This window comes from Quercus lobata, chromosome 5 (genome assembly GCF_001633185.2).
Source record: "Quercus lobata isolate SW786 chromosome 5, ValleyOak3.0 Primary Assembly, whole genome shotgun sequence".
NCBI lineage: Eukaryota > Viridiplantae > Streptophyta > Magnoliopsida > Fagales > Fagaceae > Quercus > Quercus lobata.
Genome location: NC_044908.1, coordinates 59,333,733 through 59,359,429, shown reverse-complemented (window position 1 = coordinate 59,359,429; position 25,697 = coordinate 59,333,733). Strand labels below are relative to the sequence as shown.

General features: G+C 40.9%; 3 protein-coding genes and 1 non-coding gene across 6 annotated transcripts; 3 read left to right on the top strand and 1 right to left on the bottom strand.

Annotated features, from left to right (window-relative positions):
• Positions 1 to 203: 203 nt before the first annotated feature.
• LOC115988731 (chlorophyll a-b binding protein of LHCII type 1-like) lies at positions 204 to 1,263 on the top strand. Its single transcript, XM_031112347.1, has one exon. It carries the CDS (start codon positions 268 to 270, stop codon positions 1,060 to 1,062), a length of 795 nt encoding a protein of 264 aa, XP_030968207.1. The 5' UTR covers positions 204 to 267; the 3' UTR covers positions 1,063 to 1,263.
• A 17,282-nt stretch (positions 1,264 to 18,545) lies between these two features.
• On the top strand, positions 18,546 to 18,625 carry TRNAL-UAG. The gene has a single exon. It is a non-coding gene; the product is annotated as a tRNA-Leu (tRNA).
• An 863-nt stretch (positions 18,626 to 19,488) lies between these two features.
• On the top strand, positions 19,489 to 24,059 carry LOC115988565 (LRR receptor-like serine/threonine-protein kinase FLS2). The gene is made up of 2 exons (XM_031112135.1): positions 19,489 to 22,623; positions 23,196 to 24,059. Exons 1-2 carry the CDS (start codon positions 19,491 to 19,493, stop codon positions 23,534 to 23,536), a joined length of 3,474 nt encoding a protein of 1,157 aa, XP_030967995.1. The 5' UTR covers positions 19,489 to 19,490; the 3' UTR covers positions 23,537 to 24,059.
• On the bottom strand, positions 23,543 to 25,014 carry LOC115988567. Of its 3 annotated transcripts, none has more exons than XR_004091576.1 (3): positions 24,805 to 25,014; positions 23,993 to 24,698; positions 23,543 to 23,632 (listed from the first exon to the last, which is right to left on the bottom strand). XR_004091576.1 is itself a non-coding variant. In XM_031112136.1 (2 exons), exons 1-2 carry the CDS (start codon positions 24,853 to 24,855, stop codon positions 24,045 to 24,047), a joined length of 705 nt encoding a protein of 234 aa, XP_030967996.1. In that variant the 5' UTR covers positions 24,856 to 25,014; the 3' UTR covers positions 23,815 to 24,044. The 3 variants fall into 3 exon arrangements, 1 of the variants encoding a protein (XP_030967996.1); XR_004091577.1 differs by having other exon boundaries at positions 23,545 to 23,562; XM_031112136.1 differs by lacking the exon at positions 23,543 to 23,632 and having other exon boundaries at positions 23,815 to 24,698.
• Between the last annotated feature and the right edge of the window lie 683 nt (positions 25,015 to 25,697).

Sequence of the window (25,697 nt, the reverse complement as noted above, 5' to 3'; positions counted from 1 at the left end):
TAATCTGAAAGCTCTACGTGGTGCACCTATATTGGTCAGAATCTGAAATGAATCTAAGGACTTGGTGGATCAGAACCTGCCAGGTCGACAAATAAAAAAATACAAAAGCACAATCTTGAACACCCAATGGGATTAAAGAATAAGATACCATATGATAAGGATTCTTGCTTACAACCCACATTATATACCGTCCTCATCAACCACTCCTTCCATCACCACACTAAATAATAGCCCATTGATTTCTCAAACTATTCTTTCAGTTCAACAATGGCAGCCTCAACCATGGCTCTCTCTTCTCCATCATTTGCAGGCAAAGCAGTTCAACTTGTCCCATCCACCTCTGAGCTTGGTGTTGGACGTGTCACCATGAGGAAAACAGCCACCAGGCAAGTTTCCTCTGGAAGCCCATGGTACGGCCCAGACCGTGTCAAGTACTTGGGCCCATTCTCTGGTGAGCCTCCATCCTACCTTACTGGAGAATTCCCTGGTGACTATGGCTGGGACACTGCTGGGCTTTCTGCTGACCCAGAAACCTTTGCCAAGAACCGTGAGCTTGAAGTCATCCACTGTAGGTGGGCCATGCTTGGAGCTCTTGGTTGTGTTTTCCCTGAGCTCTTGGCCCGCAATGGTGTCAAGTTTGGTGAGGCCGTTTGGTTTAAGGCTGGAGCCCAAATATTCAGCGAAGGTGGGCTTGACTACTTGGGTAACCCAAGCTTGATCCATGCACAGAGCATTTTGGCCATCTGGGCCACACAGGTTGTCTTGATGGGTGCTGTTGAGGGTTACCGTATTGCTGGTGGGCCGCTTGGTGAGGTGACTGACCCACTTTACCCAGGTGGAAGCTTTGACCCATTGGGCCTTGCTGATGACCCAGAGGCTTTTGCTGAGCTTAAGGTGAAGGAGATCAAGAATGGGAGATTGGCTATGTTCTCTATGTTTGGTTTCTTTGTTCAGGCTATTGTGACTGGAAAGGGACCATTGGAGAACTTGGCAGACCATCTTGCTGACCCAGTTAACAACAATGCTTGGGCTTATGCCACAAACTTTGTCCCTGGAAAGTGAGCATAGGAAATATTGGAATTTTACCTTTTGGATTGATGTTGGTGTTTGAGGTGTTAGATTTTTATTTTTATTTTTGAGAATCGACGTGCTGTAAAATTGTAAATTACTAGCAAAACTTATGGAGGGTATTTAGTATTTACCTTTGGTTTTAAACATTGTTGTGTCATTTAATTAGTAAAATTTTCCTCATTGCTATTTTATCTATTATCTGCTTGTAAACTGCAAATTATGACTTGAAACCAGAATTGCTTCGATGTTCTTTTAGTGAACTTAACCTTCTAATTCTCTTTTATCTAAAATAAAAAGAAAAAATCTTTTTAAAAAAACCTTTAATTCTGTACTGTCTGTTTATGAAATTCATTTTAAGGTTTTCCTTATTTTTAACCATTAAATTAAAAATGGCAATTCAAAGTAACCTTCTTAGAATAGAGGGATAATAACCGTCTAATTCTCTTTTTTCTTTTTTTCTTTTTTTTTTTTAACCATTGAAAATGAATCTTGGTTTCTTACCCGCAAATGACCATTAAACTTGTACAAAAAGTCCACAACTAGCAATGGCAGAAACAAGATTTCAATTTGGGGCACAACAATAAAAAATACGATTGAAAACAAAATCATCTCTCTCTCTCTCTCTCTCTCTCTCTATATATATATATATATATATATATATATATATATACCAGTCGCTAACCCGTGCGATGCACAGAAAAATTATTTTATATAAAGATGAAACTTTAAATTACTTAATAAAAAATAAAAATCAAACTTAAGTTAAAAAAAAAATGAAGAATTAAATCTTAAATATCCTCAACTATCCATAAAATGTATGAAACATAAAATCTTAAGGTAGTTATTCATTGCCTTACCATATACTGTCGTGTATGTAATATAATGACCAATCACCACTTACCAAGAGATGCAAATAAAACATTTGCTTTGACTTCATCACTGAATTGCAGAAAAAGAGCAGCACACGGTACGAACACACTACAGAATCTAAATAATGCCGAGCCAAGCAATAAACCGTAAGAGATAAAAAGGCTTAATATCATATAATATATTATAAGCCAACTATATTTCAAAATCAAACAATGCAGCGTTGGCACGATACGCATAGACCAGCAAATATATAGACCAATGCTCAGTCAAACAAAGATTCAAGAAGACAAATATCTTAATATAATATAATTTAATTAATCCCACCACTACTGTCAAGCAGCAAAACAACTTTATACAATGGTTGGAAAATATCTCAGACACAAATCAAACACAGCAAATATGACAAAGGCAAAACACTTTATCTGCAATTGGTTTACTCTGTGCAAAATTTTCTCAAACACATGATTGTAAAGAAAAGAATTACCAATAGCAGTAGTGTCAAGGGTGCTCTGTTTTTTGTCCACAACCTTCGCTGGGTTTGTTCACGCAAAGGGAAAAAAAAACATAAAATGGAAAAACGGAAAGAAGAAAACAAAAAGATACAATAAGTAGTTACCCACTAAACTAATATCTTAATATAATATAATTTAATTAATCCCAATACTACTGTCAAGCATCAAAACAACTTTATAGAATGGTTGGAAAATATCTCAGACACATAGCAAACACAGAAAATATGACAAAGGCAAAACACTTTATCGGCAATTGGTTTACTCTGCGCAAAATTTTCTCAAACACATTGTGCACAAAATATTTTAATGCCTTAGTTATAAATGTTTGTTATTATAAAAATTAAAAATTAAAAACAGAAAACAATAGCATGATTGTGAAGAAAAGAATTACCAATAGTAGTAGTGTCAAGGGTACTTTGTTTTTTGTCCATAACCTTTGCTGGATTTGTTCTCGCATAGGGAAAAAAAAAAAAAAACGGAAAAACGAAAAGAAGAAAACAAAAAATAAACAACATATATAAACAATAATAAGTAGTTACCCACTGAAACTAAATAAGCAAACCACCGAAAAGATACAATTGTTTAGTGTTTTAAAGTGAATGTGTCAACAATTTATGTAGCCATGTGGCGAAATGAGGAGTGATCAACGAAAAGTCAAATGTTTCGGCTATTAGTTATTATATAGATATAGATATATATCAGAATTAATAAATAATCAGTAATATAATTATATAATAGTGTAATTGTCTTAAAAATTTGATGTGAAAAAGTAAAGAATAAAAAATAATCAACTCAAGAAATTAATTTAACACACAAAGCTTAAATACGTAATTTAATTAATTAAAATAAATTGAGAAAATAAATCAATGTATATGTAGTTGCACGATTTTCCTGGTCCAAACCCTATTGATCAGGCTTTGGCCCAAGACGCAACCCACAATAAATATTTGTAGAGGATGGGTCAAAGAACTTAGCCTCAGTGAGCTTACTCGGTCTGATGCATGAGCAATATTGTTACAGGAACAAGAACACAAGGATGGATATCTAACAGAAGATTTTATTTCTTCAGTTCTCAATACATTTCTCCGTCCCTCTCTTTGAGGGGTTCCACTACATTATATAACTCTCTCATTCTTATCTGAACCTTACACTTGTTGATCATCTAATCCTCCACTTGAGCACATGTCCCATCAGACACCCCTATCACTCCCTTGTGAGTTGCAGTGGCCAAGGTAGTACTGTTCAGGGGTCTTTTCCTCATTAATGCGGCCAAGAGGGTGGTTGTGGCACATTTAATGTGGTGGTGGCAGCTTTCCATGAGATATTTTGGATTTTATTCTTTTTATATGCTGGGAGGATGAACTGCAATGGTTGGAGCATGGTCTTTGATCGGACTTCGTAATGTCCGAGGAGGAGTTACTCCTCGGACAGGTTTCTTTTATTGCAATTGGGCCTGAATAATGCTTTATCTGTGACTTCTCCTCGGACAGGATGCTCCTCGGACGGGCCTGAATTTAGACTAGCCCATTATTTTTGGGCCGGGCCCCACAATAGCCCCTCAAAACTCCGATTTTTATCTCCTTCCGAGGAGAAAAGCGGGGTTTTGATGTTAGTGAGAGGATGGAAGTAAGGAGAGTTTAGGGTGCGCGTGCGGACAGTTACTTTGGACGCGCTACAATTTACGAGGCGCGGCCATTTATTTCTGGAGGCTTTGTGTCCCTCTCATCCAACGGTGTGGCGTGGATCAAACGGCCATCGTTTTTTCTCGTATTTTTAGGCAGGAGCGATCTTTTCTCTCTCCTCCCGGCTATATAAGGCGTTAGAGGGGTTCAGTGTTTTCTTTTTTATCTGCATTTCATAAACCTCAGAGGATTCCAGAGAACTCCATCGAACCCCAGAGATCTACGAATACTTGCGTCCGCTAAGCCACCGTAGCTGTTTTTTGTGAAGCGTTTCCTCCAAGAGAGATTTCCAGGTGTCCCATTGAGCGTTTTGTGAAGGTACCAGTAAATTTCGTTCATTTCGCCGTTTCAATTCCCTCCTCGGACTCTACTTTTCTTCTCGGTCTTTACTTTCATTCCTCTAGTTCAGCTTAGATGGGTAGATTCGAAAAATTAGTAAAAACTCCGGCCGCTATGGAGGCCTTTAGGGCAAAATACCACATTCCCCCGGGGGTGAGGCTGCAGTACTGTCCTCTTGAAGGAGTATTGACAGATAGAGGTGAGGGAGAAGTTGTTATCCCCATGATTGCTTTCATAGAGGGAGGGATGACACTTCCCATGCGTAGGATTACAAGGGAATACCTGTCCAACCATAGGTTGACGCCGCGTCAGTGCGCCCCGAATATGTTCAAGATATTAGGCTGTGTAGACGTCTTAGACGAGCGGATGAATCTAGGCCTTACTTGGCACGATGTGGCTTATCTGTACGAGTGTCACCGCCTCGAGAGTGGAGGGTATTATCTTAAATCCCGATCTGAGGTCGTTAGGTTGATCTCTTGTCTCCCAATATCCAATAAGACCGTGAAGAATGACTTCCTTATTGCTTCAGGGGAGTGGTTCGATGGTATTCATTGTCCAACTTGAGCAGGAATCCCAGGTGCGGCGTCTTTAGGGCCAATCCTTTTTGGGAAAGGGTTTAGTATTGGGGGGTTATTTTTCTCGCTTTCTTTACAATTGGAAAATTTCATGAACTAACCCCACTTTTCTTGGATGTTTGCAAATAAAGTTCATGTCGCTCCTCGGATAAACTTCGTGAACGTGCCGGCGTTGAACTACCTTCTAAGGTCGGAGATTTACGTTACTGAGGACGGACAGTTGCGTGCGGCCCATCTGGTTCTGGGCTATCAACCTCTGAGCCACTCTTTCCAAGCTATCGGTCACGCCATAAGGGCTGGCAGTCCGAGGCTGGCAAGGATTGACATGTCTAAGAATGGGTTCCTAGCTCAACGTGATCTACCACCAGTCGTGCTACCCGGCGTTAGAGATCCTTACTTAGCAGAGCAGCTACCTCCGCCAAACGAGCCTGGCGTTGCTGTTCCGGTTGAAGAGGAAACTGAATCATCTCGTCTTTCCCTTGAGGAAGAGATAGACGAGTTTTATTTTGAGGAGGAGGTTCAGTAAACCCCCTTGGTGGAGCTTTCTGATCCTGAAGGAGAGCAGGACCAACATTCCGCAGTTGGTGTTCCCTCAATTATCATCTGCTCGGACGATCCCTCGGACGAAGAGATAGAGCCCATGGCAGGGAAGGGAAAAACTTTAAGGGAGTTGATGGCCTCCCGAGGGAAAGGTCAGTCATCAAAGGGACCGACTCAGTCACAGGTCCAAACCCTTCCTCCTGTGGTCCCTCAGGACACCTCGGACCTTGGCCTTAAGGTTAATCCGGACCTGAAGAAGAAAAGGCCGGTTGACACTCCTAAGGAGGGTGAGGTGGTTGCCCAGCCGACCAAGTAGCAAAAAACCACTCGGGCGCCAAGGAGCAGAAGGGGTAACTCTTCGGAAAGCAGGGATGAGGAGAACCTTGCTGAGATGCGCGCTACCCCGCGTACGTGGAACCCCAAGTTGGAGCTGGATGGGGTTGCCATCCCCTACAATGCGTCGGTCCGAGAGTATAACCGAGGCCGGGCAGGGTACGTGGCTGATGCCTTAGAGCAACCCCTACTCCTTCCTCGGGATATGGAGGCCTATAGGCGGTTCTCTCAGCCCGAGATCTTCCTATCCCTCAAAAAGGATCTCGCGATGGTAAGTAATCCTTTTACTGTTTTATTAATTTATTTAACCCTGTTAAATTTTTAAACCAACCTTGTTTCGTTCGCAGATTACTCAGCAGATATTTGTGGTTGAGGAATTTTGTCGTGATAATCGCAGCCGGGCTGAGGCTGAGACCCAGTCTCGGACGGAGATGGAGAAAACCTTGGGGTCCCTCAAGCACGACCACCTTGAACTCACGGAGAAGTTCAAGGAGTCGGAGAGACGGCGCAAGAGCGCAGAGTCCAGTTTGAAAAGTGCTGAGACCCAGGCTTAGGACCAGCGCAAAGAACTGTACTCGACCCAGATCAACCTTGCCACCGAGAAGCAGGCAGTGCTGGATCTCAAGACTGCTATGCAAAAAGTCGAGGATGAGCTGCGGCGGGTCAAAGAGGAGGCTCAGCTGATCCGAGAGGCCACAGAGGCTGAAAAGAATGCTTCTCGCCAGCTCGGGCCCCAAGAAACGGAGGCCAGGCTATCCGAGGAGATTCACGAGGTGTGCAGGGACTACTGCAGCATCTCATGGGCTCATGCCCTTGATGCTGCAGGAGTTCCTGCAGATTCGGTGCTAAGACTGTCCGAGAACATTTTCTATCCTGAGGAGATTCGAGAGAATCCTAATGGCGTCCAAGTGGCTTCAGAGCAGGATCTGGCGGTGCCTGATGCCGTCCCTGTGCCTGATAAGGCGAAGGATCCCGCCACGGACCCTACTATCGAGGTTCCTCCTCCTCAACCAGAGCAACAAGAAGATCCTCCTGCTGAGGCTTAGCTTTTAGGCTTTCAATTTTTGTATTTCCTTCTTTTTTTTTTTTAAATGAGAGTCGTCCTGTTTTTGCGCTCTTTTATAAGGACCTCTCTTTGTGTTGTCCTCGGAATATTAATATAGAATGTTTGCTTTGCTTTCTATGGATGTATGCTAGTACCGCTTTTTTTTTTATAAACATTTGCAGCGACATAGATAAATGTAAACGCTCAAGATAAAAAGGGTTGTTGGGCAGCGAATTTGAATGAGGGTTGCAATGGTGCTAGACTGTGCGCATGCCTTAAGTAATAATTTCCCCTAAGTCTGTGGTCCGAGGAGCCATACAGGACTTTGGTTCTGTTTAAAACTATGAATAATTGTCGTAAGTAATAATTTCCCCCAAGTCTATGGTCCGAGGATCCATGCAGGACTTAGGTTCTGTTTAAAACTTGTATAAATGGCCATGAGTAATAATTTCCCCTAAGTCTGTGGTCCGAGGAGCCATGCAGGACCTAGGTTCTGTTTAAAACTATGAATAGTCGCCATAAGTAATAATTTCCCCTAAGTCTGTGGTCCGAGGAGTCATGCAGGACTTAGGTTCTGTTTAAAACTTGTATAAATGGCCATGAGTAATAATTTCCCCTAAGTCTGTGGTCCGAGGAGCCATGCAGGATTTAGATTCTGTTTAAAACTATGAATGGTTGTCATGAGTAATAATTTCCCCTAAGTCTGTGGTCCGAGGAGCCATGCAGGACTTAGGTTCTGTTTAAAACTATGAATAGTCGTCATAAGTAATAATTTCCCCTAAGTCTGTGGTCCGAGGAGCCATACAGGACTTAGGTTCTGTTTAAAACTATGAATAGTCGCCATAAGTAATAATTTCCCCTAAGTCTGTGGTCCGAGGAGCCATGCAGGACTTAGGTTCTGTTTAAAACTATGAATGGTTGTCATGAGTAATAATTTCCCCTAAGTCTGTGGTCCGAGGAACCATGCAGGACTTAGGTTCTGTTTAAAACTATGAATAGCTGTCATGAGTAATAATTTCCCCTAAGCCTGTGGTCCGAGGAGCCATGCAGGACTTAGGTTCTGTTTAAAACTATGAATGGTTGTCATGAGTAATAATTTCCTCTAAGTCTGTGGTCCGAGGAGCCATACAGGACTTAGGTTCTGTTTAAAACTATGAATAGCTGTCATGAGTAATAATTTCCCCTAAGTCTGTGGTCCGAGGAGCCATGCAGGACTTAGGTTCTGTTTAAAACTATGAATAGTTGTCAGTAAACCAGTAGGCAGAGGATAGTCATGAAACAAAACGTGGGCTAAGCCATTTTCATTAATAACAATATCTTCTGAGGTTATTTACATTCCATGGTCGAGGTACAGTTTTTTCATTCAAATCTTCTAGGTAGTAGGCGCCTATCTCGGCCACGGATGTGACACGGCATGGTCCCTCCCAATTGGGCTCCAACTTGCCCCAAGAGGGGTTTTTTGCGCTTCCGAGAATCTTCCTCATCACGAGATCACCTGGACCTAGAGGCCACAGTTTAACGTTAGCATCATACCCTTGTCTCAACTTCTGGTGATAATAGGCCATATGAATCATTGCTTTTTCCCTTCTTTCCTCGGCTAGGTCTAGACTCCTTCCCAATAACTCGTCGTTACCGTTTGGGGTAAACGATTTAGACCTTAGTGTGGGAAAGTTGTTCTCGATTGGGAGCACGGCCTCAGCCCCATAAGTCATCGAAAAGGGGGTCTCATCGGTTGACCGTTACGGCGTTGTCCGATAGGTCCATAAGACGTGCGGGAGCTCTTCTACCCATCTCCCCTTTGCCTCATCCAGTCTTTTCTTCAGTCCGTTTACTATGACCTTGTTCACGGCCTCGACTTGCCCATTTCCTTGGGGGTAGGAGAGGGTGGAATATCGGTTAATGATCCCAAACTCGCGGCAATACTCCCTAAAGTTCTTACTGTCGAATTGAAGACCATTGTCGAAAATGAGTGTACGTGGAGTTCCGAAGCGGGTGATGATGTTCCTCTAGATGAATTTCTGGGCCCACGTCCCTAATGTTGGCCAAAGGTTCAGCCTCCACCCATTTTGTGAAGTAATCAGTTCCGACTATTATGTATCGCTTGTTCCCCGCAGCTTTGGGGAAAGGTCCGACAATGTCAAGGCCCCATTGTGCGAACAGCCAAGGGCTAGAGAGGGGGTTGAGAACCCCTCCGAGTTGGTGGATATTCGGGGCGAATCTTTGGCACTGATCGCACTTCTTAGCGTATTCTTAGGCCTCTCTTTGCATGTTCGGCCACCAATAACCTTGGGTAAGTGCCCTGTGCGCCAGCGACCTTCCTCCGGTGTGACTTCCACAAATCCCCTCGTGTAACTCCTCAAGCAGAGACTCGGATTCTTCTGGATGTACGCAGAGTAGGTACGGTCCAGAGTAGGAGCGCCGATATAGTTTGTGGTCCTCTGATAGCCAGAACCGAGGAGCATTCCTACGTATCTTCTTGGCTTCCAGTTTTTCCTCCGGCAAGATGTCGTTTTGGAGGAAGTTCTTTATGGGGTCCATCCAGTTGTGACTTTTCTGATCTGATGGACTCTGGCCGGGTTTCTACTGATGGGACTTGCCTGGACTAGATCTTCAACAAGGATCATTCGCGGCAGATTATGCGCCGAGGACGTGGCGAGAGTGGCTAGCGAGTCTGCATGGGTGTTTACACTCCTGGAAATGTGCGTCATATTGAAGGATTCAAAACTCGTCTGTAGCCGTTTGACTTGTCCCAGATACTCTTGCATCCTAGTATCTCGAGCTTCCAGCTCACCCATCACTTGTCCAACCACCAATCTGGAGTCCGAGAATGCTTCTATCATTCTTCCGCCCAATCTTTGAACCATCGTCATCCCTTGAAGTAAGGCTTCGTATTCGGCTTCATTGTTCGTAGCCGAGAATCCGAGCCTCAGTGATTTTTCAGTGGCAGCACCGTCCGGCGATATTAAAACTATCCCAACTCCAAATCCTCTCTAGTTGGCCGCGCCATCCACGTAGACCTTCCAACGCAAGGTCCCCCCTGCTGAAACTGCACCAACCGATTTTCCATCCATGTCTTTTTTCTCGATTATTGTTTCTATAGAGGGTTCAGCAAACTCCGCTACTAAGTTTGCGAGGACCTGTCCTTTGATAAAGGATCGAGGCATATATTTATTATCAAAGGCCCCTAAAAGCGCACTCCACATGGCGATCCTTCCTGTGTAGTCAGCGCTTCGAAGCACCGCTTAAAGGGGAAGCTAAGTTAGAACGATGACCGTATGCGCCTGAAAGTAATGAAGGAGCTTCCGGGTGGCATGTACTATCGCCAGAATTGCCTTTTCTAGAGGTAGGTATCGCACCTCGGCCTCATGTAATGATTTGCTCACATAGTAAACCGGTCGCTGCACCCCATTATCATCTTGTATCAGTACCAGGCTTACAGCATGGGGAGCTACAGCGATGTATGCAAATAGCACCTCGTCTGCCTCAGGGCTGGACATGATGGGTGGTCGGGACAGGTATTCCTTTAGCTGCTGGAAAGCCCGAACACAATCCTCCGACCATTTGAACCCCTTCCATTTGTTTATTAAGAGGTAAAAGGGGCGGTATTGGTCCGCAGATCGTGATATGAACCAGTTCAATGCTGCAATCATGCCAGTGAGCTTCTGCACTTCCTTCGGATTCCGAGGAGCCTGTAGGCTATTAATTGCTTTGATTTGATCGGGACTTACTTCTATTCCCTTGTGGGTTACCATGTACCCTAAGAATTTCCCAGACCCGACCCTGAATGAACATTTGGAAGCATTCAGCCGCAACTGGTGCTCCCTTAAGATAGCGAAGATTATTCTGAGGTCATTCACGTGCTCGAACACCCTTTTACTCTTCACAACCATGTCGTCTATGTAAACCTCAATGATCTTGCCCAGCTGTGGCTCGAACATCCGGGTCATCATCCTTTGGTAGGTTGAGCCTGCGTTTTTCAGCCCAAACGACATTACCTTATAGTGATAATTTTCGATGGGAGTCATGAAAGCCGTCTTCTCTTGGTCTTCTAGCACAAGGGGTATCTGATGATAGCCCTGAAAGGCGTCCAGGAAACTCATTCGAGGGTGTCCGACGGTTGCATCCACCAATTGGTCGATTCGGGGTAGGGGGAATGGGTCCTTTGGGCATGCCTTGTTCATGTCCGTGAAGTCCACGCAGACCCTCCACTTCCCTGTCTTCTTCCTTACCACCACTGTGTTTGCCAACCATTCGGGGTAAAAGACCTCTTTGATAGCCCCTGCTTTTTTCAGTTTTGCCACTTCGTCTCTTACGGCACTAGCATGTTCCTTTGAAGGGCGTCGGGGTGGCTGCTTCTTCGGTGTGAAAGAGGGGTTGACGTTCAGGTGGTGACAAATAAGGCTAGGATCAACTCCTGGGGCGTCGTAGGCGTCCCATGCAAACACATCGACATTTTCTCTGAGAAATCTGACTAGTTCCTCTTTTTCTCTAGAAGGCAACTCAGAGCCGACCTGAAAGAACTTCTCCGGGTCGTTGTTGACAGCGATCTTATCTAAACTTTCACACCTTATCTCCTCGGCCAGCCCATCGCCTTGCCTTGCCGAGGTGGCTGGTTACTATAAGCTCTCCTGGGCTGAGGACTCGGCTTGGGGCCAATGTAAAATGGCGGTCACCATACACTTCCTGGCCACGGCCTGATCTCCTCGGATCTCTTCTACTTGTCCTCTGGATGGGTATTTCACCTTTTGGTGAAGTGTGGAGGTTACGGCTTCTAGGGCGTGGATCCATGGCCTGGCAACTATTGCGGTGTAGGGTGAATAAGCGTCGACCACGATAAAATTCACCTCCACCACCTCCGACCCAGTCTGTATGGGTAGTCGGATCTGCCCCTTCGGCGTAACAATCTTCCCTTCGAAGCTGAGAAGGAGGGAATCATAAGCTGCCAAATCTTCCGGCTTCAAGTTCAGCCCCCTGTACAGATCAGGGTACATTATCTCTACCGCACTTCCCAAGTCTACTAATACCCTTTTTACATCGAAGCCCCCAATTCTTAACGTAACCACCAAGGCATTGTCGTGAGGTTGAATAGTTCCTCTCTTATCCTCGTCCGAGAATCCCAGTATCAAAGAGCTTCTCTTTTTTGATCTTTTGGGTTCCCTTCGCCTGTCCTCGGAGGGGAGCTGACCAACAGCCAGTACCCTGGGGAGGGGTGGCCCAGTCCTTCCTGGTGCAGCGAGGATGACATGTATCGTCCCGGTAGAGGGTCTTAAGGACACGTCCTTTCGAGACTCTTGTGTTGCTTGGCCGGGATGGCCGCTCGATGGGTGCAGCAGGTGACGTAACTTCCCTTCTCGGACCAACTGATCTAGGTGATTCCATAGATTCCTGCAATCCTCAGTGGTATGCCCATGGTCCTGATGATAGTGGCAATACAAGTTCTGGTTACGTTTGGAAGGGTCTCCAACCATCTTTCCCGGCCACCTGAAATAGGGCTCGTTCCTTACTTTCTCCAGCACCTATTGTACTGACTCCCTGAATACGGCATTCACTGTCTGTGGGTTGCTTTGTCCAGCCTGTCGCGAAAAATCTCTCCTCGGCTGGCTAGGGTTATACCGTTCCGACCTAAAATCATTTACTTTGGGAGGGATGACCTTCTCCTTTCCCCTTCCTTGCAGCTGATCTTCCTCCACCCTTTTGTACTTGTCGATCCTATCCATCAACTGATGAATGTCGGCAACTGGTTTACCAGTGAGGGATTTCCTTAAGCCATGCTCGGTGGGGAGACCGCTTTTGAACGTGCTGATAGCAACATCATCATGGTTGTCATCTAAGTCGTTATACACCTCCCAATATCTATCTGGTAGGCTTTCAGGGTTTCTCCTTCGTGCATGGATAAGGACTACAGCGAACTGAGGGGTCGAGGAACTCTGGTGTTCATGATAAAGCGGGAGCAGAAAGCCTGAGTGAGCTGCTTGTAGGAGCCTATGGAATTTGTCTTCAGGCTATTGAACCACCTCATCGCCATTGATCCCAAGCTGGAAGGGAAGATTTTGCACATTAGGGCTTCATTTTGTGAGTAGATCGCCATTTTTTGATTAAACTGACTCACATGCTCTATCGGGTCTGCTCGGCCGTTATAGATGGCGAACACCGGTTGGTTGAAGCGTCTAGGCAGCTTAGCCCCTTCGATTCTATACGTGAAGGGTGACCTTGAAACCTGGTCCAGCGCCTTCTTCATAGCATCGTTCCCCGAACCCTTGCTAGATGGGCTCTCATACTTCCGTACAGGGCGTGGTTCCCTTTCGTAGGAAAATGTTTCACTTGGGGGGGTCCTTGACCTCCGTCGGTAACTCGCATCCTCCGCATTAGAAGACTCGCCTGAGTCAGAGGGAGATCGTTTTCGCTGCACACGTCGTAACTTCCTTTTCAGGTCATCTATCTCCCGCTGCATGGCCTGGTGGCCATTTCGCCTCTAGGACACGTGACTACCTATCTGAATGTGACTTTGGCTCGTCCGGATAGTGTGCACACTTCCCTCACGATTCCCCCTGCCACCTGGGTTGGTTAGGTTATTTTGCCTCTAGGACTCGGCGGGTTGTGTTTGCTGGGAGTTAGCCTGGTAAGGATCCTCCTAGTGTGGACCTAGTTCTGCCATGCTCGACCGTTGTGCTAGCTGATGCCTTAGTTCTCCCCACAGACGGCGCCAATTGTAGTTGCACGATTTTCCTGGTCCAAACCCTATTGATCAGGCTTTGGCCCAAGACGCAACCCACAATAAATATTTGTAGAGGATGGGTCAAAGAACTTAGCCTCAGTGAGTTTACTCGGTCTGATGCATGAGCAATATTGTTACAGGAACAAGAACATAAGGATGGATATCTAACAGAAGATTTTATTTCTTCAGTTCTCAATACATTTCTCCGTCCCTCTCTTTGAGGGGTTCCACTACATTATATAGCTCTCTCATTCTTATCTGAACCTTACACTTGTTGATCATCTAAGCCTCCACTTGAGCACCTGTCCCATCAGACACCTCTATCACTCCCTTGTGAGTTGTAGTGGCCAAGGTAGTACTGTTCAGGGGTCTTTTCCTCATTAATGCGGCCAAGAGGGTGGTTGTGGCACATTTAATGTGGTGGTGGCAGCTTTCCATGAGATATTTTGGGTTTTATTCTTTTTATATGCTGGGAGGATGAACTGCAATGGTTGGGGCGTGGTCTTTGATCGGACTTCGTAATGTCCGAGGAGGAGTTACTCCTCGGACAGGTTTCTTTTATCGCAATTAGGCCTGAATAATGCTTTATCTGTGACTTCTCCTCGGACAGGATGCTCCTTGGACGGGTCTGAATTTAGACTAGCCCATTATTTTTGGGCCGGGCCCCATAGTATATATATATATGTTATTAGTATAGCAATAAACCTAGAAATTTGTATACGTGCCTCGGTGTTCTGCTTACTCTTTAAAAATTATTTAAAATTCAATATATTTTTTTTTTCTATTCTTTAAATAATTTAAAATGTGAACTTTTAGCAAATACTTGAGTTTAAAACAATTAAAAGTCAAAAGATAAGAATAAAAGGTTTATGGATAGTTGGACGCATTGGGGAGTGCCATGAGAAACTAGAAAGTAAAAAGTAAGACATAACATGCAGTTATTATTATTTTTATTATATATATATATATATATATATATATATATTTATATATATAGTTTTAAAAAGTGTGGTGATATGGGATCTGGGACATTGAGTTTCAATTGATATGGGAGACTATTTTTTAGTGTTGTGAGTTTTTATTATATATTCTATTTATTCTCGAGTCTAAGATTTCAGTTATTCCATCAAAGAAAAAAAAAAGTTGGACGGACAAGATTAAAAGAGACTATTGAAAACAAAATCAATCCTCTCTCTCTTGATGAAGATTGAATTTTTTTTGTTTCTTTGGGTTTATATATTGGAATTTTTATTATAATATTGGTTTGGAAGTTGGGAAAATATGAGAAACTAGTAAAAAATATATTCTATAGAGCATTTTTAGGAACACAACTAGCAAACACCTAAAAATATTTTCAAGAGCATTTTTCAAAATGCAACAAAACACATGAAAATATTTTATTTTCTGACAAAAAAGTTTCACCTAAAAATATTTTACACTCAGAAAAATATTTTGCGTCGAATCAAATACAACCTAAATCTCTATAAATAAAAAATAAAAGGAAAAAAGCAAATGTAATAACGCTAACAACACTGTTGGATGAAGCTCAATACTGATGGCTCAACTATGAAGAATCCAAAAAGAGTAGGTGGAGGGGGTTTGATTTGAGACCATGATGGGGCTTGGCTAAAAGGTTTTGCAAGAGGGCTTGGGTACACTAATAGCACCTTGGCTGAATTGTGGATGCGTAGAGATGGATTGATGCTAGCCTTGGAAATGGGAATTCAACAACTAATAATTGAACTTGATGCTTTGAGTGTTGTTATCCTAATGAACAATGAATTTGAAATTTTTTTAATGGAATCACTCTTAATTGATTGCAGGAACCTTTTGAAGGAGTTCCCAAACAGGCACGTGATCCATGCTTATTGTGAAGCCAACCAGTGCCCTGATGCATTGGCTAAACTAGGAGCACAATCTTTGTATAGTTTTGCTGTTTTTGTAACCCACCGCCTTTGGTGGAGGCTATTTTGACTTTTGATAAGGCTAATATGCATTGTAACAGACTTGTTAATTCTTAGTGTTAATGTTAGCTCATGGTTTACCAAAAAAAAAAAAATAAATAACGCTAACAACATATATATAGATGATAAAAAAAAAAAGCATACATATGCCAAAATTTATTTATCTATTTGGGTAACATCTTACTTGTTTGGATTTAATGTCTGGATCCCCTCTTAGTCAATCATCTTCTCATTTGGTGTTGAACTACAAAGTCTAATTAAACCAATTATACTTCCTTGTGATCAATAACCATACCTTGGTGTTGCCCAATAACTACTTCAATTAGGAATCCACAACCATACCCCATCACAACTACTTTTCAGCCAAATTCAAATAGCAACTTTGAGCCTTGATTAATATCATCAAAGGTTAAAGGAGGGAGCAATAAGTCTTCAAAATTTCAACATTTCTTTGGCAAAGAACTTCCACTCAATCTTGGATTACCATCGAAGGAAAATGTATCGAATTATTTCCCATGTGGTATAGACCCTATTAGATGATTGTTGGAGACATTAAAAAATGCAAGGAAGGTAAGTTGTGTTAGTTGTGGAGGGATCTCTCCAGATAACTTACTTTGAGAAATGCCCAATGATTCAAGCATTGTCAACTTCTCCAAGGACAATGGGATAGAACCAGTGAATAAGTTATTGAAAAGGTTGAGCAATTGGATTCATTTCACATTACCCATGACTTCTAGAATATCTCTCTCAAATTTATTGCTTGAGAGATCCATGACTATGAAGAAACCTGAGATTCTCTCGTAGGGGTGTGTCGGTTCGGTTTCGATCGGTTTTCTAAGTGTTGGCCAACCGAAACTGAAGTTTTCGGTTTGTGAAATTCTCAACCGAAACCGACTGAAGTAATCGGAAAACCATCAATTTCGGTTGGATTTCAGTTTCCTTATCATTTATTTTCTAAGAAAGCTAACAAAGAAAAAAAATTAACAAACCCAGAAAATATTAACAAACCCAAAAAAAATTAACAAACCTAGAAAATCCCTTTACTTTCCCACGTTTTCTCACCACCCAAATACCAAGCACCAAGAAAAGTAGCAAACACAAAACCAAAAGGAAAAAAAAAAGAAAAAGAGAGAGAACAGCGAAGCACGCACCAGCGAAGAAAGCAAACAAACCCAGAAAATAACGGCGAAGCAACGTACCGGTGGGTTTTCTCGGTTTTCTTATCATTTATTTTCTAAGCGGTTTCCTTATCATTTATTTTCTAAGAAAGCAAAAAAAGAAAAAAAAAATTAACAAACTCAGAAACCCAGAAAATATTAACAAATCCAAAAAAAATTAACAAACCCAAAAAATCCCTTTGCTTTCCCACGTTTTCTCACCACCCCAAACACCAAGCACCAAGCAAAGTAGCAAACACAAAACCAAAAAAAAAAAAAAAAAAGAGAGAGAGAGAGAACGGCAAAGCAGCGTACTAATATAGGATTAGGGTTATAAAGCGCTATTACTAAGGGTCGAACCTGGGTTGATTGGAGACAAGTGCGTGTCCTTGCCACTAGGATACTAGGAACTTTGTTGAAATAATTTGTACAAATTATTATTTAATATATTTCGGCTCGGTTCGGTCAGTTCGGTGTATTAGAATTTGCTACTGAAAATCGAATCGAAATTTTTGATTTTTTATATAATAAAACCGAATCGAACTGAAACTAAACCTAAATTTTTGCATCGGTTCGATCGATTTGAAGCAGTTTTTTCGGTTCGTCAGTTTTTTGCACACCCGTATTCTCTCGTATGCTATCTCTATGCCTTTGTTTGTGAATGTCATTGAGTAAACGTAATTAGATTGCATTAAATATCTAGGTAGATCAAAACTTGTGTTTGCTTGCATATACATTTGCCCAACTACATCAATGATTTGCATGGCTTTCCAAATTTGGAAGTATTCAAATGGTAATTTACTAATGATATTATTGCTAGAAAGTTCAAAGATATGCAAATTTGGAAATTCAAAATTACTTTCAAGTTTCCCTATTGGTGGGATTTCTCTAGTTAGTATGTTATTTGAGATTAAGTAACAATGGAACTAGGTGGGATAGGAACAGATCCCTTTGCTTGTTATTATTAGGCCCCCGAATTCTTAGATTGGTCCATGGTAGAATAACAGGAAGTTGGTCGAAACCTATTAGAAAGTTGTAACACAGAACTAGAGAGTTTCTTTACTCAAGTTCCACATCCATTTTGGTACAAGGCCATAAATTTTTATTGTTAGAAAGTATCAAAACCCCCCCAAATCATCTTGGCTTTTAGAAAATCTGGGAACTCGTTTAAGTCATAATAACCCAGTCCAAGGATTTGAAATTTTGGAAAATTTATGTTGTTACTAGGCTTTATCAGCAATGAAATATGGTTGAAAGATAGTTGGAATAGATGGGGGGTTTTGGAGTCTCAAAAAAGCATGTCAAAAGTCATATTCAACTATACCACCAAAGTAATTATTCACTCTCTTTCTTTATCTTCAAGATATGTAAAAGGGGGAAAAAAAACTACAATCTGAATATTATTAATGTAAATTTACTTGGTCATTGTAGCAACTTTGCAAATTTATACATTTTTAACTGAATGAATGTGGATAATTTTAGGATTTAGATATGTAAAATTAAGTCATTTTTCTATTTTGCATCACCTGATGCAAATGCTCTTATATTTATATATATATGATAGAAATTAAACATGATCACTTTATGATTACTACTTTTTACAAGGGCCAAATAAACCAAACTATTTTTAAGAAAAGCCAAAATACTGGCCAATCATACTGTTAGACGTCTTACTCTTATATCCCATAACAACTTTTATATTGTTAATATAAATTAAGATAGATATCTAATGACAAAAGGTGGACAGTTTGGCCGAGTGGTCTAAGGCGCCAGATTTAGGCTCTGGTCCGAAAGGGCGTGGGTTCAAATCCCACAGCTGTCAAAATCTGAGTATTTTTTTTTTCCTTTTTCCCTTTTACTACGTTTGTGTTCTTAGTCTTCTTGCATTCAAGCCCCGTTGAACAAATGATCAAAATGGACAAAGTCCTGGTACCACATACAATTAGGTAAGATTCAATCCAATCTCCTATCCTAATCATTTCTTTGACTCCTATACTCTTTTTCTTTTGGCACCTTCTTCGTCTGAGCCACAACTGACAAGCCAACCCATCATTTTGGCCTTTAATACTTTAATCTATTAGCAACTTGTACATAGTGTGCGCGCATTGCATACTGCATATTCCAAACCATGTGAATCGACATATGCTGTATTCACAACAAATCAGTGTGCTTTCATTTGCCCACCTTGAGTTTATAACCTTTTCCCACATAAACCACATCTTGGTCAAGCTATACTGCCTATACTAATCACCGATTCCAAGTATATGTCTATGAAAAACAAAAATCTTACTTCATGAATAGCATTGAATGTTGGTTTCGGAGGTAATTTTGATACAAATTTAGGTATCTAAGTTTTGTTTTCACGTAGTGTCAAGTGGGTAGAATACGTTTTGGAAATATATTACTGCCATAATCTTTATCACTAGAGTTTGGCCTGTAGCCAGTAGGTCTCCTGACATCGGATGAGCTCAAAGTCAGATTTGGATTTCTTGTTATCATTCAAAGAATCACATTTTTTTCCCTTAATGTACTCATTGTTTGACAACTTGACGTACCCTACTTCCTAGTCCAAAAGAATTAGTTCAAAAAAGAAGTCAAGGATTGCCACACACATTATTGGTTAAATTTTGCATATAAATGCTTCATTCGATTCAAGTTACAAATCAGTGTCTTGTACTTCTATAGCAATGGTATCTCAAAAAATCGGTTTGATTGTAATCATAGTTTGTTCCCTTCTAGTTGCTGTTCTATCTGAAGAACCAAGCTTAGAAGTTCAACTTGAGGCCTTGAATGCTTTCAAGAATTCCATCACCAATGACCCATTTGGAGCACTTGCGGATTGGACTGACAGTAACCACCACTGCAACTGGTCTGGTATTGCTTGTGACCCTTCAAATCATGTCATTTCAATTTCTCTTATTGATAAGCAGCTTAAAGGTGAAATCACACCATTCCTTGGAAACCTTTCAAGCCTCCAGGTTCTTGATTTAACTTCGAATTCATTTACAGGCCACATTCCAGCTCAACTGGGACTTTGCTCCCAGCTCTCTGAGCTAACTCTTTATGAAAATTCTCTTTCAGGTCCTATTCCACCAGAACTAGGAAACCTCAAAAATCTGCAGTCAGTAGATTTAGGTGATAACTCTTTGAATGGAAGCATCCCCGAAAGCATTTGTAACTGCACATCATTGTTAGCCTTTGGTGTCATTTTTAACAATCTAACTGGAAGAATCCCTCCAAACATAGGCAATTTAGCTAACCTTCAACTCTTTTTAGTATATGGGAACAAGTTGGTTGGTTCTATACCTATATCCATTGGTAGGTTGGAATCTTTACAAGCTTTAGACCTGAGTCAAAACCAATTCTCTGGAGTAATTCCTCCACAGATAGGAAACTTATCAAATTTAGAGTATCTTCTCTTGTTTGAAAATTCCTTTCTTGGGAAAATTCCATCTGAACTAGGTCGCTGTAAACAGCTTGTTGCTCTTGAACTATACACCAATCAGTTCACTGGAGGCATTCCACTTGAGATTGGAAATTTATATCATCTACAAACATTGCGTTTGTACAAGAATAAGTTAAATTCTACCATTCCTGCCTCCATATTTCAATTGAAATCATTAACCCATTTAGGACTTTCGGAGAATGAATTAACTGGAATAATACCCTTTGAGCTAGGATCATTGAGATCATTGGAAGTGTTGACCCTGCATTCAAATAAGTTCTCTGGGGAGGTTCCTTCGTCATTGACGAACTTGACAAATTTAACTCAGTTGTCTATGAGCTTCAATTTCCTCACAGGGAAGCTTCCATCAGATATTGGATTGCTTTACAACTTGAAGAACCTAACCATGAACAACAATCTCCTTGAGGGAGCCATTCCGTCTAGTATCACCAACTGCACCCATCTTCTTGTCATAGGTTTATCTCGTAACAGAATAGCAGGGAAAATTCCTCAGGGTTTTCAGCATTTGCAAAATCTTACTTTCCTGAGTCTTTCATACAATAAAATGGTAGGTGAAATCCCAGATGACCTCTTCAATTGCTCCAATCTTCGTATTTTAGATTTGACTAGGAACTTTTTTAGTGGGCCAATAAAGTCTGGCATTGGCAAACTTTCTAATCTCCAGATTTTGCGAGCCCATTCTAATTCATTCATAGGGCCAATACCACCTGACACTGGCAATTTAAGTAAACTTTTTTCTTTATCACTTGGTCAAAATAGTTTGTCAGGTCTAGTTCCACCAGAATTATCTAAACTCTCTCTTCTCCAAGGGCTCTATCTGAATGACAATGATCTAGAGGGTGCAATACCTGAGAATTTTTTTGAAATGAAACAGCTAAACGAACTTGGGTTGCAGAATAATAAGTTCAAGGGTCCAATTCCAGATGCAATTTCTAAGCTTGAGCAGCTTTCTTACTTAAACCTCCATGGCAACATGCTTAACGGGTCCATTCTGAGAAGCATGGGGCATCTTAATCAACTTATGATCTTGGATCTCTCCCACAATTATCTTACAGGATCAATACCTGCATCGGTGCTTGCAAGTATGAAAAGAATGCAGTTATATTTGAACTTCTCATACAATTTCTTGGTTGGAACTATTCCAGATGAGCTTGGGATGTTGGAAATGGTTCAAGCCATAGACATCTCAAACAATAATCTTTCGGGGACCATTCCTAAAACACTTGGTGGCTGCAAAAATTTGTTCTCTCTTGATTCATCAGGGAATAATCTTTCTGGTCCAATTCCGGCTGAAGAATTTACTCAAATGGTTATGCTTACTAGCTTGAACCTTTCAAGGAACAAGTTAGATGGTGGACTCCCTGAAGACCTGGCAGCTCTGAAGTACCTTAGCTCTCTTGACCTTTCTCAGAATCAGTTGAAGGGCATCATCCCTGAAAGCTTTGCCAATCTCTCTAACTTGAAACATCTAAACCTTTCTTTCAATCAACTTGAAGGCCATGTTCCAGAGATTGGAATATTTAGACATATTAACTCATCTAGTTTGATGGGAAACCCTCATCTGTGTGGTATTGAATTCCTCAGGTCCTGCAGCAAATTGAGCTCACGTCAACTATCCAAGAAGACTGTGTTGATTCTTGTGGTGATTGGATCTATTTTTGTGCTTTTAGTTCTTGTGTTTGTATTTATAATCCTCCACCAACGTACAAAGTTAAGAAAACCAGAAGGGGTTGAGAATCCAGAATCAGAATATACTCCAGCATTGACCCTCAAGAGGTTTGTACCATACGAATTAGAACATGCTACTAGCTTCTTTAGCGAAGATAACATTATTGGTGCAAGCAGTTTGAGCACTGTGTACAAGGGTAGACTGGAAGATGGGCAGATCATAGCAGTAAAAAAGTTGAATTTGCATCAGTTCTCTGAAGAGGCCGATAAGTGCTTTGATAGGGAGATCAACACCCTAAAACAACTGAGGCATAGGAATTTGGTGAAGGTTCTAGGTTATGCCTGGGAGAGTGGAAAACTAAAGGCTTTAGTTCTGGAATACATGGAGAACGGGAATTTGGATAGCATTATACATGACCTTGAGGTGGATCAGTCAAGGTGGACATTATCTGAGCGGATCAAAGTTTTCATTTCCATTGCGACTGGGTTGGATTACCTGCATTCAGGTTATGATTTTCCTATCGTTCACTGTGACATGAAGCCTTCTAACATTCTTCTGGATGAAGATTGGGAAGCCCATGTAAGTGACTTTGGAACAGCTCGAATGCTAGGTGTTCATCTTCAAGACGGAAGAAGTTTGTCTGCATCATTAGCATTTGAAGGCACTATTGGCTACTTGGCACCAGGTAACTTATCACTATCCTTTCTCACTTATGAAGTTAATCTCCATTAATTTCGCTGTCAGATTTGCAAGATCATCTCATTGTCATAATTTTTTAGCAGAAAATGAGTGAAATAGTTTTAACAATCACAATCAATTTGGACCAGGGATTCAGTCTTGCACATATAAATACCAGGTTTTAACCTAGCAAACTAAAATCCTAAAGCATTGCATATATATATATATATATATATATATATAGTGCTCTATTCAGCTATTTGTAAACAATGCTAAGGTCTCCATGGCTATTTCACTTTCAGAAGTCATAAATAATTATTAAAAAATTAAGTTCTTTTAATGAAAAGCGACTGGAGCACTATAAGCTTGGAAGAAAATCTGTGTCATCCAATTAAAACATGAATGCAATGGTTGGTTTTACATAACAAAGGTCCCAGAGGTATATATGAAGCCACTGAATTCAAATACCAGATATCAAGTAAGGATATAAGTTATTTTGCTTTTCCCATCTTCAGATTTCCCCTTTTTATTCCACTTGTTTAACTTCAATATACTAAAACATGTTTGTTTTCTTATCAGAGTTTGCATATATGACGAAAGTCACAACTAAAGTTGACATATTCAGCTATGGTATCATAGTCATGGAATTTCTCACTAAACGAAGGCCAACAGGACTAATAGAAGAGGATGGGTTGCCAATCAGTTTGCGTCAACTTGTGGAGAAAGCTCTTGCAAATGGAGAGAACGATCTTCATCGAATTGTGGATCCTATGCTGGCGCTGAGTATCTCCAAGGATCATGAGGAATTACTGAAAGAGCTACTTAAGATAGCATTGCTTTGCACACAACCAAATCCTGAGGATCGACCTGACATAAACAAGGTGCTGTCTATCCTTTTGAAGCTAAGCAAGCGCATATAGTACCAAAACCAATGCTGTTTTCCCCACTGAAGATTATGGCATGAGTTAGGCTCAAACAATGATGCTCCCAGTAGAGAAGGCAAAAAGGTCTGCAGACTGAATTCATCATTGGCCATTATGACTATATTGGCATGAAAGCTTTATCTTTGCATTTAGTATTTTGATTTTATTGAAAACCCACTTAATGTTCTAAAATAAAAGAGGATATGTAAAACCCTGAAGCATGATTAAGCATTTAGTAGTAATAAAAAATTTCCCACTTCTTTATTAATTAGTGATTTATGCCAAATCAATTTATAACATCTATAACATCATGAACAGAACAAACAAAAGAGAAAACTAAATACACTAACAGAAATATATACAATAATCACCATCATCAATAATGCAAATGCTAGAAATATTGCATAAACTAAAAGGGTTCTAAAAGGCAATGCAATATGCATACATGGGTACCTATCCCAAGTGTTTTGACACTTTTTGGAGGCATATGATATGCTGGGGTGCCTTAATCTGTAGGAGGGTCATTCAGCAAAAACTGTTGTACACTTGTAGGGAAGTCCAAGCCTCCATAGCCACAATCAGCATCCTCCTTGTTCTCAAAAGCAGCCTTACCCAAAAGCAAATATGCCAACCTCAAAGGCTCTCTCCTTTCCATCTCCCCATTCATGAAATATTGAATCCAACCCTCCAACCTCTCCACTTCCTTCCCACACTTTGGACCCTTCACCCCAACAATCTTTGCATAAAACCCATCTTCACCCTCATCAAAATCACAAGAATTACCAACTATTTTCTGTCTTTCTCTCTCTCCCTCCTCTTCTTCTTTGTTATCACCATTACAATAACAATCTGATAAACCCAAGAGCTGTATTAACCGTTGGATGTCGTCAATGGCTTCATGGTGTTGAGTGTGAAAAACAGTTTTGGGTTGGTCGTGTAATAACAATAAGTCGTTGGATTGTTGGGTTTGTGGGTACTGTGAGGAAGTACTTGACAGGAATGGTGGTTGTTGTTCACTGGGCGAATGGGATTGGTCCACGTGGAGGTATAAGGGTGAGCTCAAAGATTCTGTGGCCAAGTTGATGCTAGTTTGAGATTCTGATGAGACAGAGAGAGTTGGGGTTTTTGATGTGTCTTCTAATTTCAGTCTCTTCTCAACCTGTGAAAATCAATGTAATATAACAATAAGTCCATAACATATAAAGCAGAATTGAGAATTTGTGAGAGAAAGCAAATGAGAGACAGACAGAGAGAAAGTGAGTTACCTGTTTGAGGGAAGAGAAGAAATTAGAGTGAGGAGTAGGCGGTGGTCGCATCCTTACACGGTTAAAGGCTCGATTGACCAAAGATGATTCGTATAAAATTGTCTTCTTCTTCTTTGGGTGGCTTTTTGGGATTCAAGAAAAATTTTATTCAAAACAACAAAGAGCTACACAGCATAATCCAATTTCAAAGCATCGAAGATGGACTGGGTGTATAAAACAAATGAAACAGGCCCGCAAACTTACAAGAAAGCGCCCATTTGGCAAGGGCACTCTTTTGATCCACCCAAAAAAAGAAAAAGAAAAAGAAAAAGAAAATATATATATATATATATATATAAATATATATATATATATATATATATATATATATATATAAAGAAATGGTAAATTTCATTAATTTAGGATTAATGCTAATGAGGTTCAAGGTATTTCAAAACTGACTAATTTGACCATTGTGCACTTTTGATGTGGTGGTCACTTCACAAGTATAAGTGTTTATGGGGTGTGGGAGATAAAGGCTGAGATTCAAGTTTCTAGGAGAGAGCTTCACACACATATACATTTAGATTAAATTAGAGTAAAATTTTTATCTTGTATAACACAAAAAAAAAAAACAAAAAACAAAAAAACTAACTAATTTGGTCTTTAAAGCCAACTTAGGGACCAAATTAGTCATTTTTGAAAATTTTTGAATCTTGTTGTCACTAACCCAAATTTCGGAATATGTTAATGAAATTTATGCTAAAGAAATTGACAGAACATAGATGTCCAGATGTTATTTGCTCTTCTACTAATAAAAAATCTCATCCTAATAAAAAATCCCATCTTTAGTACCCAAAAATAAATAAATAAATAGATATCCTACATGAGCCCTTATATAGTCCATGTTGGTG